We start from the raw sequence: 14967 nt of genomic DNA on the forward strand, positions 1-14967 counted from the left end.
AAGTCAAATAAATGTTCATGTGTGGATGTGATGCTGTATACAGTTTAGGCAGTATCCAATGATGATTGAAAATCATAGATATGTATTTGTGTATGGACAGGATGCCTTTACAGATTATACTGTATTCAACTATACTGAAAAAGAACATGTGTATATGTGTGAAAAGGATGCCTTTTTGACAGCACCGTACCTCTGTAAAATACCATGTTTGTGTTGCCTTCCTTTCATCTTCTGGTTTTTGTAAGATCAGATTTACAGGCTTTGTAGAATCTGCTGCCATCTCTGCAATATCAAGAACAAGGCCTTCCAGAGGGCGTTTGCGTTTTTCGTTGGGGTTACGTGGTGAACATGATCCTTCGTTTTGAAGCATACCGGTACTTGTCATTCTCCACAGCTGGCTACGCTTGGCCGGCTCCTATAAACAAATATTTATATCAACTATAGTAGAGCACACAACAAACATCAGTGGTAGCGCTCCAGTGTGTAAAACTTTGTTTGCTAGGTGATGTGAAAGGGCTACCTGTCAATTGGTTTAAAGCCCAAGTCCTGAGTCATATGGTCGAGCGGTAAGGCAGGGGGGCCATTTACCGTACCTAAAGAGCGAATATCAGCAAGGGATCTAATGTAGAGAGCTCAGATCAGGCAAAAGTATAGGAATTTTGACTTGGTCAATATGGCCTATTTATGTCCTTTTAGATTTACGAATTATTTTTCCTACCTTTTTCATTAATACAACATTATAGCCATCTACTGCATCAAGTACAAGTTGTTGATTACGATGTAGTCTTGATTGGCTGCCATCGATAAGTGATTGTAAATTGCAATTTGATCTAGAAAAAAAATGTATACTGATTTATTCAATCATTCACAAACAAATCTATAAATAGTGAAACGTTTGAAAATGTAAAAAAAAAACTCTACTCAACAATAAAGCTGGAAAAACATGGAGAGTTCCACTGTGTGAAGAGAGTTGATATTCAAGTTTAAAACCTACTGTACAGTACAATTAAAGTGTCTATTTATCAAACTTAATTATAAAAACAATCATCTTAACTTTTAAGTCAACAGTTTTGTTTAAGTCAGTTTCCTAACCTAAGCACAATTTGATAATAACTCATTTGGAAAATAAAGTTCTTTTTCACTTAAGCACTGTATTTTTAAACTATGTTTGATTAAAATGATTGATAAATGTTAGTCCTGTAGTCTAATGGTTGAGCATTTGCATTTAAGTGAAACAAACCACTTTTGCCCAAGATGTTCTAATCTATTACCAACTTTTACTAGTGATGAATATTTTTAAATGTGTCATCTTCATCACCACTGTGTATCACATCTGCCTTACCATGTGGGAATATCACTTTGGATGCTGTATATAACGGAGGTGACAGTGTATTGATAATATCAAACTAGCATGTGATAGGCATGGATTTAAACCTATCTGTACCATACGGATTGCATCCTTAGGCAAGATGCTTTTCTCATTGCCTCGTCATTTATATGAGACGTAAATCCATTGGTCCCATGTACATATAGTGCATGTTAAAGAACTTGGTACACTATTCGAAAAGAGTACCGGATTGGTGTGCTGAACTGGTAGGAGCTACCTAGCTGGCGCCTTGAGAGGGTGTAATCCCAATTTCCAGTTAAGCTTGAGGAGGATAATAAATATCTTTACCTTTATTTAGTAGTTACAGTAAATCTATAAAGGTTTACAGATGATGATTATCACAAAAAAAGAATTGACATACCCATTAAAAGTAGCTGCCATAGTAATGTAGATAAAATTTTCATAGTAGAGGCGTTCCCCCTCACCAATTTGATCAAGTTTGTAATATGCGCTAGATCCTCCTTTAACTGTACATTGCAATACCTTTGGAAGCTCTGGTTCATCCCACGCATAAGCAACGCAAGCTTGCGAGGTCAGTGTTGTATTTAATGAGTCATCAGCGACATCGACTTGACGAAATATCACATCAACCTAAAAGATAGAATTTTATATTTTGTTTTCAAAATTTAAATCATAAATGTGTATAAGACAAACTGAATATTACATTCTTCGAAAGTCTTTATTGTCGTGGGAAAACAATCCTGACAACCAGTAAGCATCTTAACCACAAAGTTACAACTCCGTTGAATGATTTGAAGTTGATCATACTTACATCTGATTTATTGTCTATTTTATACGGTGGGGGCATTTTATCAACATTAGTGAACACAACAAAGTAGGTGGCTCCCCTGAGACTAACTTCCACGTGGAGAAGTGTAGAGTTGTTACCAGAGCCTCTGTGAAAGATAAATTTGAATTTGAATATTAAAGATATAAATGTTATTATTGTTTTTAAATTGTACTTTTGAGCATTACATTTTATATTGTCACTTTTAGCACAAGCTTTGCTTTTTGAAATCAGTGCCTCCTTCATGTATATTGTAAGAATTTATACTTATGTTTGTTTATGAATGAAGGAAATAAATGTTATTTTGATTTTTGATTTCAAACTTGATTAATAAAATAACCTTCCAACAATAATTGAGACAATTTATTTCAGCATGTTGTGTCCCCTTACTCCATTGCAAGTAGTATAAAAGTAGTCAACCATAATATCAAACTTCTAGGGTTAACTTTAACACAATTATTTAAAAAGCGTTCTAACATGGAGAGGCATTATTGGATTTAAGATGCTAGTTTGAAACCATGCCTACTATTCAATCAAGCAGTACTAAACCTGGGTTCCAGTGAGTTGAGCATAGCAACACGAGAATATAATAAAATTTATAATAACTGTAATACTTTTAGCAGATATACGTCAACCATCTTGAGGAGCCCTGTTTGCATCACCTTACCTAGTTGACTCTCTATTAGTTTTGTAGTAATGTCTATGTAATCACCTCATGTTAATATTAAATGAGACTGGACGATCTATCCTGAATCCGCCTGACCATCTACAATCCTTGACCTCTGACATTCGAACACAAAGCAATTTGTCTAGGTCATCTCGTGGCCAATGGAAGACAACACTTGATTCTGGCATGACAACGAGATGAACTTCTGGGACTTTGGTCCACTGCAAAAATTGATAAAAGTATTAATAATGAAACAAATTTGTAAAAAAAAACAGTAACATAAAAATTATAACTTAAAATGTACTTCAGTACTGTAATTGTATAATAAACGATACTCACCATGCCTTTGACAAGATGCCTTTGAGCAAACGCTAATTTACATCCTGCAAAGTTGACCAATTGGAAGCGAGGTACAAATGTTACAATGTGGGTAGACATATATCGACCTTTGCCAGAAACAACATCAATACCGAGATGGAACACTCTGTTGAGAAAATGAGTAAATTTTGTGGATTTAGAGGGTATCCCTACTACTACTAATGCATTTTTGTATGTTCTTATGTGTGTTTGTTTTTGTTTATAAAGGCAATGAAATAAAATAAAGGAGAAGAATTTAAGGAAGCAAAAAGTAACCTAACCCAGTTGAAGGGAAGATGTTCTTAGTATGGAACAAACTAAAAATAGGACAAAATTCACTGAGATGTGTGTGTAAAGCTCTGTCTATATTATCAAACTAGCTTGGCAAAAAAAGTGTGACGTGCCCAAATATAGTAGTGATATGACATCATCTCCATAATGGGCGCATCACATTTTTTTGTCACATACAGTTTGATAGTGTAGACAGGCATAAAATAGATGATAGATCAATATTGTTGTCAGTACAACTTACTTTTGTGGTCTTCCATTGTTTTGCAAGAGTCTTAGTGAGCGGACTCCAGTACCTCTATCCAATGAGAAGTCACTACACCAATAAGGTCGACCTTCATGTCCGGCAAACCCTTTACCAAGCCGCATTTGACATCTAGAAAATAAATGAATTATCAAGTACCTTATTAATTACCTACTGTACCTTAAGTAAGTTTGGGGGTACTTTAAAACTAGTAAGTGGCCGAGAATGAAATACAGAGGAACTGTTAAATAACTATAATATTGTAAAGTGTTATTGGCCCACTCACTCCATTGTTCTGGACTATAACATGTAGGTTCTGTGTACACAAACAACTGTGCTCATTAAGAACAAGTACATCTTTCTAGACAGGTACTGTGAGTTCAAACACAGTCACTGTTTTGGACAGAGGAGAGGTCCTTAATCGGCTGCACAGACATGACCTGACCTTAGAGGAGGCAAGTAGTAGTATATCTATATAAGTATAGCAGTATACATTATCATTATCAGAAAAAGAGGAACAATGAAGGATAGTTACAGTATACAGAGTACAGAATTAAAGACATGGTCCTGTTAAACATTGTTTAAATTGAATTCACTACCATCATACTTACTTGTATGGCTTCTCAAAATCTGAGAAGGAGTACAGAAGTGGTGACATGCTCCTTGCCGCTTCATGTTCTTCAAACTGTCCAGCAGACTCGTCATCACCTTCATGTTGCTTAAAGATTAGCGGTAGTCCTGACTTGTTGATAAGCCAATAAGGTGCAGAGATTAGACACTGTATCAAAAGTAATTGAAAAAAAAAGGACTGTAATCTGTAATGTTATTTGTTAATTAATCTATATTGGACAATATTTTGTTGATATATAGGTGTGAACAATGGCTGTATTTGAGTATTTATGGTAATCATCATTTTTTATTATACATTCTTGGGTGGGTGACCTCTTCAGTCAAAGACTGTTCTTAGAGAGGGCCCAGCGGACAGGACTATGATGGCTGTGTGTGGAAGTAGCTGTATATAAAAACCTGGGTAACCATCTACTCATCTCAAAATGTACAATGTTCTTTAACACAAGTAGTTTGTGTACACTGGAACTATGGTTTATTATTATTATTATCCGAGAAGACTATACCACCAGAACCATGGAGAGAGTGAGCCTCGAACCATTGCATTGCATTGCAAACCATTCATCAGAATTGTTTACCTTTAATGCTCTGGAAGCCCTGACTTCTACCTTGGCATGCAATGCTAGAAGTCTGTTTTTGGTGTCAAAGATTTGGATATCTCCACGCATATCATCTACTATTCCTGCAGGAAGATTTATTGCTGCTCCTTTTGGAAAGTTTTCTATGGTGAAGTTGAAGCTTACTTCACGGTTGATGTCAACCTTGGAAGGAAAAAGAGTTCACACAATTAATTTGAATTTTGAAAAATAACACCGGCTATATATCATGTGATGACAATTACTACTGTACAGTGGTGATGATGTTAATGATGATTGTAGTGATGATGTTGGTAATGTTGGTAATGATGGTGGTAATCTCATGGTAATGATTGTGGTGATGATGTTAATGATGATTGTGGTAATGTTGGTAATGATGGTGGTAATGATGGTGGTGATGATGGTGATGATGATGGTAGTGATGATGTTGGTAATGATGGTGGTAATCTCATGGTGGTGATGATAATAAATACAACTAGAGGGTACTCCGAGAGTACAAACCTCTGCCTACTGTAAAATTCCCCTACATAAAATTCCCCCTGAATATTTTTTTTTTACATTTTTTTTATTAGTTCTAAGTGTAAATATGTTAACTGCACACTACAAAGTTGTGGATGACAGTGTGGTGTAATGGTTATGTATCCAGCCTCTCACAGTTGAGATCGCTGGTTCAAGTCCCACTGAGGTTTTTTTTTTTTTATTATTTTTTTATTTCTTTTTTTTTAGTTTTTTGTGGACCTTGATCTTTGACCCTGACCCTTCAAAATGTAACCACAATTATATGATTTGTCGTTGATCATTGTGGCTAAGTTTGGTGAGAATCGGATAAAAACTGTGGTCTCTAGGCAGTAAAATAGTTTTTTGTTAGTTGTGACCTTGACCTATGACCTTTCCCCTCAAATTCGAACTCGTCCGAGCTTTTGGGGCATAGATCATTGTTGCCAAATTTGGTGAGAATCGGATAAAAACTGTGGCCTTCAGGCTGTTCACAGACACACACACAAACATACAGGGGTGAAAACATAACCTCCTTGGCGGAGGTAATTAAAAAGTAATGGGAGTGATGATGGATGGTGATGCTGGGGTTGATGATGGTAGTGATGGTGATGATGGTAGTGATGACGATGGTGATGATTGTAGTGATGGTGATGTTGGTCATGATGGTGTTGGTCATGATGGTGGTGATGATGATGGTAGTGATGATGGTATTGATGATGAAAGTGATGCTGGTGATGATGATGGTAGTGATGATGACAGTGATGATGATAGTGATGATGATGGTGGTCATACTGGTAATGATGGTGGTGGTGAGGATGGATGGTAATGTTGGTGATGATGATGGTAGTGATGACGGTGATGATGGTAGTGATGACGGTGATGATGGTAGTGATGATTATGGTGGTGATGGTGGTAATGATGGTGATGCTGGTGATGATGATGATGGTGGTGATGATGGCGGTGATGATGCTGGTGATAATGATAGTGATAATGATGGTGGTATACTGGTAATGATGGATGGTGATGATGATGGTAGTGATGATGACGGTGACATGATGGTAGTGATGATGATGGTGGACATGCTGGTAATGATGGTGGTAATCTAATGGTGTAATGGTGGTGATGATGATGGTAGTGATGATGATGGTGGACATGCTGGTATTATTGATGACGGTAATGATGGTAATGATGATGGTTGTAATGATGCTAGTAGTGGTAATGGTATTGATGATGATAGTGATTATGATGGTGATGATTGTGGTGTTCATATTTTAATGATGGTGGTATTCATGTTAATGGTAATAATGACGGTGGTGATCATGCTGGTAATGATGATGATGGTGGTGATCATGCTGGTAATGATTATGATGGTGGTGAGCTGGACAATGGTGCGGATGTTGTTTTTGATAATAATAATACCAACAGCGATAAAAATAACAATTGCACTCTCACCCCATATAATGGCTGATCTTTGCCCGGAGCAATTTCTCCCTTCATTGTTGTTCCTTTCACAAAGTATTTAATCTCGTATGGCAACAGGTTTGTCATTACCAGAGTTGGTAGCAGTGTTAATGTATGACCTGGCTGTGGTGGGGTCTCAACACGTCGTGCAAGCTCCATCGATGACGGCTGTCTCTTGCTTAATGGATCTACTGGATATGCTTCTCGCTTCACCCAACAACAAAACCTACCAATTTTCAGTAGTAATTGATTTGATTTATTTTGATACACCACACATAAAGACAACACAGATATGAACAAACAAAAAACACAATCATTTGTATAGCACCAGGGATAAATCATCAAAAGGGGATTAATATCAAAAGGGGTGTTGTTTTTGTTTCAATACTATACAAAAAAACAACTTTTAAATTGAAACCAATATAATTGGTAGCTGGTGGCTGGACAAAATGAAAGCTGTTAGGTATTTTCATGGCAAGGGTTCAAGACCGACTCGTTTCTAGTTCTAGTGGTGGAACAAGTCTTCTCGGATAGAGACTATAAACCGTAGGTCTTGTGTATACAGTTATAACTTGTGTGCACAGCTCAGTTCATCATTCAAGAGAAGTAGAGGTTACCCCTGTGAACTGGTTCAGAAAATAGTCCCTGTATCAGGGGTATTACCACCTACCTTATAAGAAAGTGATTAATTTACTACTGGTAATCCTTGGCCACATGTGCCTAAAGATATAAAATAAAAACCTCCTTAAATAAACAACCTCACCTGAAGAGTTCCTCTTCTTCTTCATCATGTGTTTTGCATTCCATCACCAAGGTTTCAGAGTCTGTAACTCGTTGCCAAAGGAAGGCACGTTTACAGAATTCCACTCCGCCATTCTTGGGTCTTGCATGAAGATGCCATGATATTCTATGGAGCGGTATGGGTATCTCACAATTAGGCTCAAGAATTCCTAAGTTTTCATAATCTAAAAAAGTAAAAAATAATAATTTAATTTTGATACCCAAAAAATTGATGATTCAAGAAACATATTAAATTGTGTATATATTTGGACAAAAAAGGTGACCTTATTTATTATCGTCCTCAAGCTTAACTGGAAACTCAGGTGATCTGACCAAAGTTAAGCAAAGTTGGACCTGGTTCTGTTATGGATGGGAACTATGACATGACATACTCACCCACTGAGGTTGATTCTGGGTTTGTAACCCTGAGCTCCATTGGGATGCTAAGCCTACTGACTACCATTAAACCTGACCTCACTGTTATCACTTTTCTAGCATTTCCTTCTAAGGTCACCTCAAATACTAGCCTGGCTGGATGACTGCTGGAGAACTGTAACAAAACAAATTCAGCTTTGATTACAGACATGCAACCATTTGCTGTTAACATATAATTTGTGACACAAAGTGACAATAGCTGTCTAATAAAAACAGCATTTCACAACAACGTAGTATGCTGAAAAATACACATAAATCTAACTTCATGGAATTGTCATTTAGAGATCTGTCTGTAATGTTAGTAAATTCAGCTATTACAATTAAGGTGTAGTTTAATTGTAATATTAGTTAGTTAGTGTCACAAAATCAATTTCACATGGATAGTGTCTCACATAACCGTTGGTGTCATGCTACTTAAAGGTTAACTTACAACATTTGAAGCTTGATTTCTTTGTGGATTTGCTTGTCTAAAGTACACTCCAACTTTATCCACAGACACTGGTGATACCTTATGCCATCCGTCAACCTTAACAAGAACTTGGTGCATATGTGGCTCTCGTGTACTCTGAATGTTAACATACATTTTACATGTTAGTAAAAAATTGTTGTAAAAAAAAAAATCCTCTGAATGTAAAGAATTTAAAAAAAGAAAATACTTTAATAGATTAAACCCACTGGGCTAATTTTCAAGGAATATCTTACCCTATGCCGCATTTTATCTTTCTCCTGAAACTGAAATGTGACCTCTTCCTCCTGTTTGACCTGTATCCACGAACTAACATTCTCACTGTTAGAAACCTCACCTGTTGTCGTGGCAACACTAAAACAAGATAAATTTTAGCTACAGCTATAGTACAGTTTCAAATAAATGGGATGACTCACAGCCTACAGGTCTGAATTGTGCACAGACAGATTTTCATATCCCCTAAGGGTCAATTCATGTTGTCCCAGCTGCTACCAAACAGAGTTCACTCGTCTGTCAACAACAGCTTGGGCTAAGATAAACCTTTACCTTTACACTATAGAGGAGAGTTTTGAGTATAGTAATGAATATTGAATTATGATCTTATTTGATTTATGACTGTGGACTTACATTGTTGGTGTTGTTGTCATTGTAGCAAAACAAAGCAAACACCCAGTCTTGTTGCGTAGAGCAAAAGGTACAAATGGTTTTCGATGACGTTTGCTAAAAATGAAAGATAACATTTTAGTTTGTCAAAATTTGTATTGTATTGTCTTTTTATTTCAAAGGTCAAGCGATATCGAAAAACTTTATATAAGTGTGGCCACCGAGGGAGCTACTGTATATATTTTTATTTAAAAAATCCAAACGTAGAGTATGCTTTTTGAAAAAATCTAGGGCATCTGTATCTATTAGTATTGGGCATGCCAGATACTGATGTACACAGAAAAAATGAGGGTAAACAATAGAGGGCGTGCTATATATTTTTTAAATTATTACTATACTATTATTTGTATTAATTTAAATTCACATGTCATTGTTATGTTGATTGAAGAAAATGGGGATTTGTAGAGGTTGTACGATGTAGCAGGATACACTTTGGTTGTCTCTTTATTATTACATTTGTATTATTAGTGTTATACATTTCATAGCATTGTAATGTGGTTTTTAGTAAATTATGTGCCACTTTTACAAAAGTGTATGTTCAAGCCAAGACAACTAGGCCTAAAATTATTTTGTTATTAAAGTAGAAATTTTTATTCGCGTGCAACGCAACTCTACAGCTCACTATGTCGGTCGGTTGGTCGGTAAACACTAACTTGAGCACACGACTGCAGCCATGTATATGGCCTTGTTTTCACTAAACAAGTGTTTCACTGACATTTTCATGTAAAAAATCATTTAAAAGTAAACAAAACCCTACTCTTATTGACGCATTTGTTGCATATGTGCTTGGCTTGGCAGTTGATAGAAGGCTGTTAATTCGTGAAACAAATGCCTAAGAAATGCTTTTGTTTAAAATTATAAACAGTGCCAGTGCAAGGTAATTGTGAAAAAAACAGTAAGGAGTGATGCATTTTTCACTTTCTTTAAACCTGGAAAGGGGCCTAGATGTTTTTTGTATATCCAAAACAATAAGAAGAAATTGCACTTTTAGTGGCACACTCAAAATATTGGGAAATGCCCACGATAATCCGAAGACTGGAGGCATTAAACATTTACTTTTCTTTGGTTGTAGAAGCCATTTTGTAGTAGTCTTCTGTCCAGTTTTCTTTGGTAATTTGTATCAGGTCTATCAAAGCACTGGTTACATTCAAATCCAGACGTTCATCCACTATAAGAAAACAAAAAAACGAATATATTTTAACAAGAGTACAGTCCATAATGGGTGGGTATAATTGTCCTGGGGCGGATTGCAATAAAGGTCTTAACCGCGGTCTTAGACTTAAGCCTAGGCTTTATACCGCCCTAAAAAAAACAATGGTAAACAAATATTAATTTTTAGTCATTCTTTAGACAAAATGTCATGCTTATCATGCCCCAGAGATAAAACTATTTATTAATGGTTTAGATGGCAGAGTGTTGGATAATATTACAAATGATTACAATAATAGCTTGATAATTTACAACATAACTTTACCTTTTACTTGTATGAATAGCTTCGATGGATATGAAGTTCTTTTTTGTTGGTAGATCCATTCTCCCTTACACCTAAAATAAATGATAATGTATTATAACACTTATTAAAAATAAATTATTTGCAGTGAATACATTTTAACAAGGCTTTGTGTTAAATCATATGTTTTTGGTTTAATTATGATTGTTTTTCATATGTTGGCAGATATGCCCCTTTTCTTACTGTGTTCCCTGGATAAACACTCTGTGATTTCACTTCAAAAATGTTTTTTTAAAAATAAGATGTGGGAAGGGTGGGAGTTGTGTTGAACGCGTTCCTTGTTTTTGTGATTAGCAAAATGTTGTTCCTAACCATTGGAATGGAGCTCAAATTGTATGGTAGAAAAATAACAAGTCTGAAATGCCTACTTCCAAGGTTCTAGAAAAGGTTCCCATCCTGATAGGCTGCGGTTGTAATATTCTCCCACCAGTGTACAACTAGCCTGCCCCTCAATGCTGGGTAACAACTTCTGGAAAAAATGCAAGTTCTGCATCGACAGCTCCATTAGTGGTATGTCAATATCACGACAGTCATCAATTAGACAAATGGAAATAGATACTGCACGCACCTAAATTTTACAGAAATAAAGTGATTATATTAGTTAAAAATCAATACATAAAAAAATATAAACATACATATTTGTTATGAAATGTAATGTAAAAGAAGCCAAATAGCATGGACAGGTCACATAGCAAGATAAGAAGACAACAGATAAACCAAAATGTCAGCCGAGAATCGACAAAAGAAGTCAAGAAGACAAAAACTCAGTTGGAAGGATGATGTCATAACTTATACAGGTACAACTTTGGCTAGGACAGCACAAAACAGAAAGGAATGGCAAAGGCTTGAAGAGGGCTACATCAGACCGGAGATGATGGAGGAGAGGTAAGGTAAGGGCATGTATGGCCATGACAACAATAAACATTTTTTGGTTTTGCTATCTGATTGGACTATACCATAACAAATGTATTGTGTAAAAATAATATATATTTTATTGAATTTTTTGTATTATAATTTATATGTCTAGGGGGTGCCTGGATATAAAATTGCAATATATTTGGAGGTAGGATTCTTCTGTCCGAATTTAGCCTAAATTAGTGGGTGGGATTATACTCGAACATGGGATTATACATGGTCATATATGGTAAATTGATATTACCATATATTTAGACATACCACGCAAACTATACTGACCTCAACTCCTGCAACTTCTAGTTTCTTTTTCTCTTCATCACTGCTCTCTTTTTTCTCCACAACTTTGATGGGCGTGGCATTCTCCAGCAGCCAATTGGCAGCTTCATCAATTGAGTTGTTACTTTCTTCCAATGCTCTCATACAATCCTTATAGGCAAAACCAAGCTCTAGTAATTTAGGTACTGTAGAAAAAAAATGTACTATTAACCACATTTGGATTACTGAATACAAAAAAGCTTATTAAAAAAAATTACCCATTTTTGGAAAAAATAGTACAGGGATTTTTTGCGAAAAATGGCCAAAGTAGGTATTTTTTTTAAATAATACAATATACAAAATATACTCTGTGGGTCATTTTGCATAAAGAGTTTACTAAAATCCAAAGAAGATTACACAATTAGTAATTTCAGCACTGCACCATTATTCCTCTCTACATTAACAGATACAGTAGATGTCTTTAATTATTTATGTAAATATATTATGGTATCATATTAATGAATATTGCTGTGTAAACATTGTTTAATGTTTTATACATTTTATATTTTAAATGTCATAGAGTAGTGTATGGAAATGAATTTCCAATTTTTTTGGACAAAATAAATGCTACAAGAGTAGTGGATTATTATTATACCTAATAACTCTTTCTTCTTCTCATCTGCAAGTTCTATTGTTTCTTTGGACTGTACCATTTGTGTCTGAAGGGACTTCAAAAGACTTTGAAATAGATTGACATCATGGTAAGATACACGGATAGTAAGTGCACCTTGAAAATGTACCTATAAACAAAATAATCATAAATAATTCGTCTTTAAAGCAGTCATTATTAAGATATGATATTTTGGTACATAAAGTTGACAGGTGCTGAATTTGAAATCAGCACCTGACGACGTAAAATAGAGAGCTTTCGATTTGGGACGACCGATGACCTACCTAGGTCACATCAATTGATGTGTCATCGTTCGTCACCTGGACCAAGAAACCTTAACATCTGTGTTAAAGTGGAGAGTGTGAAAACATATCCCAATATGAGCACAATACATTAACATTACATAGTTTGGTCTCGGTTGTCGAATATCGAAAGCTATATAGTAGGCACTTTTAGATTGAGTGAATACACATGACGGTCACGTCCACATGGGTTGTAGTCGACTGTTCCCGTCCTGTATGACCATTTAGATTAAGTGCACATTTACGTGCTTAAATTTGCCAGTCGACGTACCAGTCTCCTAGCGTGTACGCATATCATAAAAATGACGTAATATGGTAGCAGTCAACATAGTCGACGTGAAAATCTAAAAGTCCCTATTGTGTCAACCTCAGCAGATTGCTATAGGGTTTATGTACTTTCTCAAGGTTTAATTTCCATGACCTTTCTAGCCAAAATTTGATGACCTTTCCAGAACTTTTAAAAAACTTATTAAGTGAAATAATGTGTAGTGTTAAAAAAAAATATGATTCTATATTTCTATTCCTTTATTTTTATTAAACATTTCAAAATACAAAATAAACCAAATTTGTCATAAATTTCTAGGCCTGAAAAAATAATTTTGAATTTGGTATTGAGATCCATACACTGATTTCCACATAAAATAGATCAATCACATATATATGCAGCCAGTGTAACTACAGTGCTAACTTACCTCAAGGCTTGTGGGAACATCCATGTCGAGGGTTGCATCCAACAAACCTCCACTACGTCCATGTAAGTGAGTATGGTTAGCCTTTAATTCAAGATTCACAGTGATCGGATCAATTATAGAGAGGGCGGTGTTTGTCTCAGAGCCCATTCGACAAGAGAACACTTCAAGCTCTTGTAAAGTGCACGAAAATGGATGCGACATGCTCTCTGGTTTCAGAGAGGTCACTGCACAGGCAACCTGGATAATGTGAACATAAAGTATTCTTATAACAATGAATTAGTTGAACTAGAAGAACTCACACTACTGATGCAACTTCAGTTAATGCTCCAAAATAGAATCTTATACTGTATTTATATATTTGTTTGTAATGGTTATGATTTGTCAGGAAGATGCCTTTCTAGAAAATGAACTTTGTATTAAAACAATGTCCGTATAGGTCATAATCATTAAGAGGGTCTCAAATCATTTTCTTAAATGTAAAATTAAGTTTCTTAATTCTTCTTTTCTAATGTTGTCAAAAACGTGCAGTTCAATATACAAATGTAACATTGAACTGCACGTTTTGACAAGGAAGCATGAATCCAAGAAATGGAAGATTGAAGATTAAATTCTTCAATCTTCGATTTGTCTTGCAAACACTGTGATTCTGACCATTTGCTTGCTTTACAATTAATTTGTTGAGTAGAGTGTTTGATTCTGTTTAAACTGGCACCATAGCATTGTTCTAAATCTGAAACTCAATAAAATATTTTACCTTCAGTATAATAGCATCTGTATCAATGAATGATGGATCTTCCACAACCACAAACTCTGTCTCTGTAAAGTTTAGACGTAGTTCAAATGTTTTTTCACTCTATAAGAAAAGATATGTTACCGTTTGAATGCTTGTATAGGGCGAAAAGTGTACATATTTGATATTTATTTCCCTAAAAACTACAATGACACTTGTTTAGATTCACAGAATGGAAGACAGCGCATGTTTTTAACTAATGAAACGCTGTTTTCCATTTCGCAAATGTAGCTTTTAACACCACATAATAGCTCAAAAATTTAATAATATGAAGATATAAAAAATGTATTGACATAGCACAATAATTACACAAAAGTATACTTAAAGTTAATATAAAAAGCACATTAAGCCTTATGTCACACCTTACATATACAGTACAGTGTATATGGTTAAATGCACAGCTGTTATGTAGCTCATACATATAACAGTTTTGCTTACCCTGAATTTATGAACAACCTGAATCAAAGCGTTATAAAACGAATAATAAATAATATTATTTGTTTTCTTATTTTTAAAATTATGGTGCAGTTCGGTGATGACGTAATGGACACTGGTTGCATAAGTTAATGTTAAATAC

At 35.3% G+C, this 14967-nt stretch overlaps 1 protein-coding gene across 1 annotated transcript in view; it reads right to left on the reverse strand.

The window, feature by feature from the left end:
• Positions 1-14967, reverse strand: part of LOC144835054 (intermembrane lipid transfer protein VPS13D-like) — a 95073-nt gene that overhangs the window by 22622 nt on the left and 57484 nt on the right. Inside the window, exons 37-58 of the mRNA XM_078690070.1 lie at positions 14355-14453; positions 13601-13837; positions 12592-12736; positions 11961-12142; positions 11135-11334; positions 10731-10801; positions 10313-10424; positions 9221-9313; positions 8830-8947; positions 8558-8692; positions 8089-8242; positions 7676-7877; positions 6904-7138; positions 4936-5118; positions 4342-4508; positions 3731-3862; positions 3181-3325; positions 2887-3062; positions 2160-2283; positions 1749-1978; positions 719-830; positions 191-415 (exon numbers count right to left, since the gene is read on the reverse strand). Coding sequence (XP_078546196.1) covers positions 191-415; positions 719-830; positions 1749-1978; positions 2160-2283; positions 2887-3062; positions 3181-3325; positions 3731-3862; positions 4342-4508; positions 4936-5118; positions 6904-7138; positions 7676-7877; positions 8089-8242; positions 8558-8692; positions 8830-8947; positions 9221-9313; positions 10313-10424; positions 10731-10801; positions 11135-11334; positions 11961-12142; positions 12592-12736; positions 13601-13837; positions 14355-14453 — 3477 coding nt within the window. The remainder of the gene's footprint in view (positions 1-190; positions 416-718; positions 831-1748; positions 1979-2159; positions 2284-2886; positions 3063-3180; positions 3326-3730; positions 3863-4341; positions 4509-4935; positions 5119-6903; positions 7139-7675; positions 7878-8088; positions 8243-8557; positions 8693-8829; positions 8948-9220; positions 9314-10312; positions 10425-10730; positions 10802-11134; positions 11335-11960; positions 12143-12591; positions 12737-13600; positions 13838-14354; positions 14454-14967) is intronic.

Source organism: Antedon bifida, chromosome 2 (genome assembly GCF_963402885.1).
Source record: "Antedon bifida chromosome 2, ecAntBifi1.1, whole genome shotgun sequence".
Classification (NCBI taxonomy): domain Eukaryota; kingdom Metazoa; phylum Echinodermata; class Crinoidea; order Comatulida; family Antedonidae; genus Antedon; species Antedon bifida.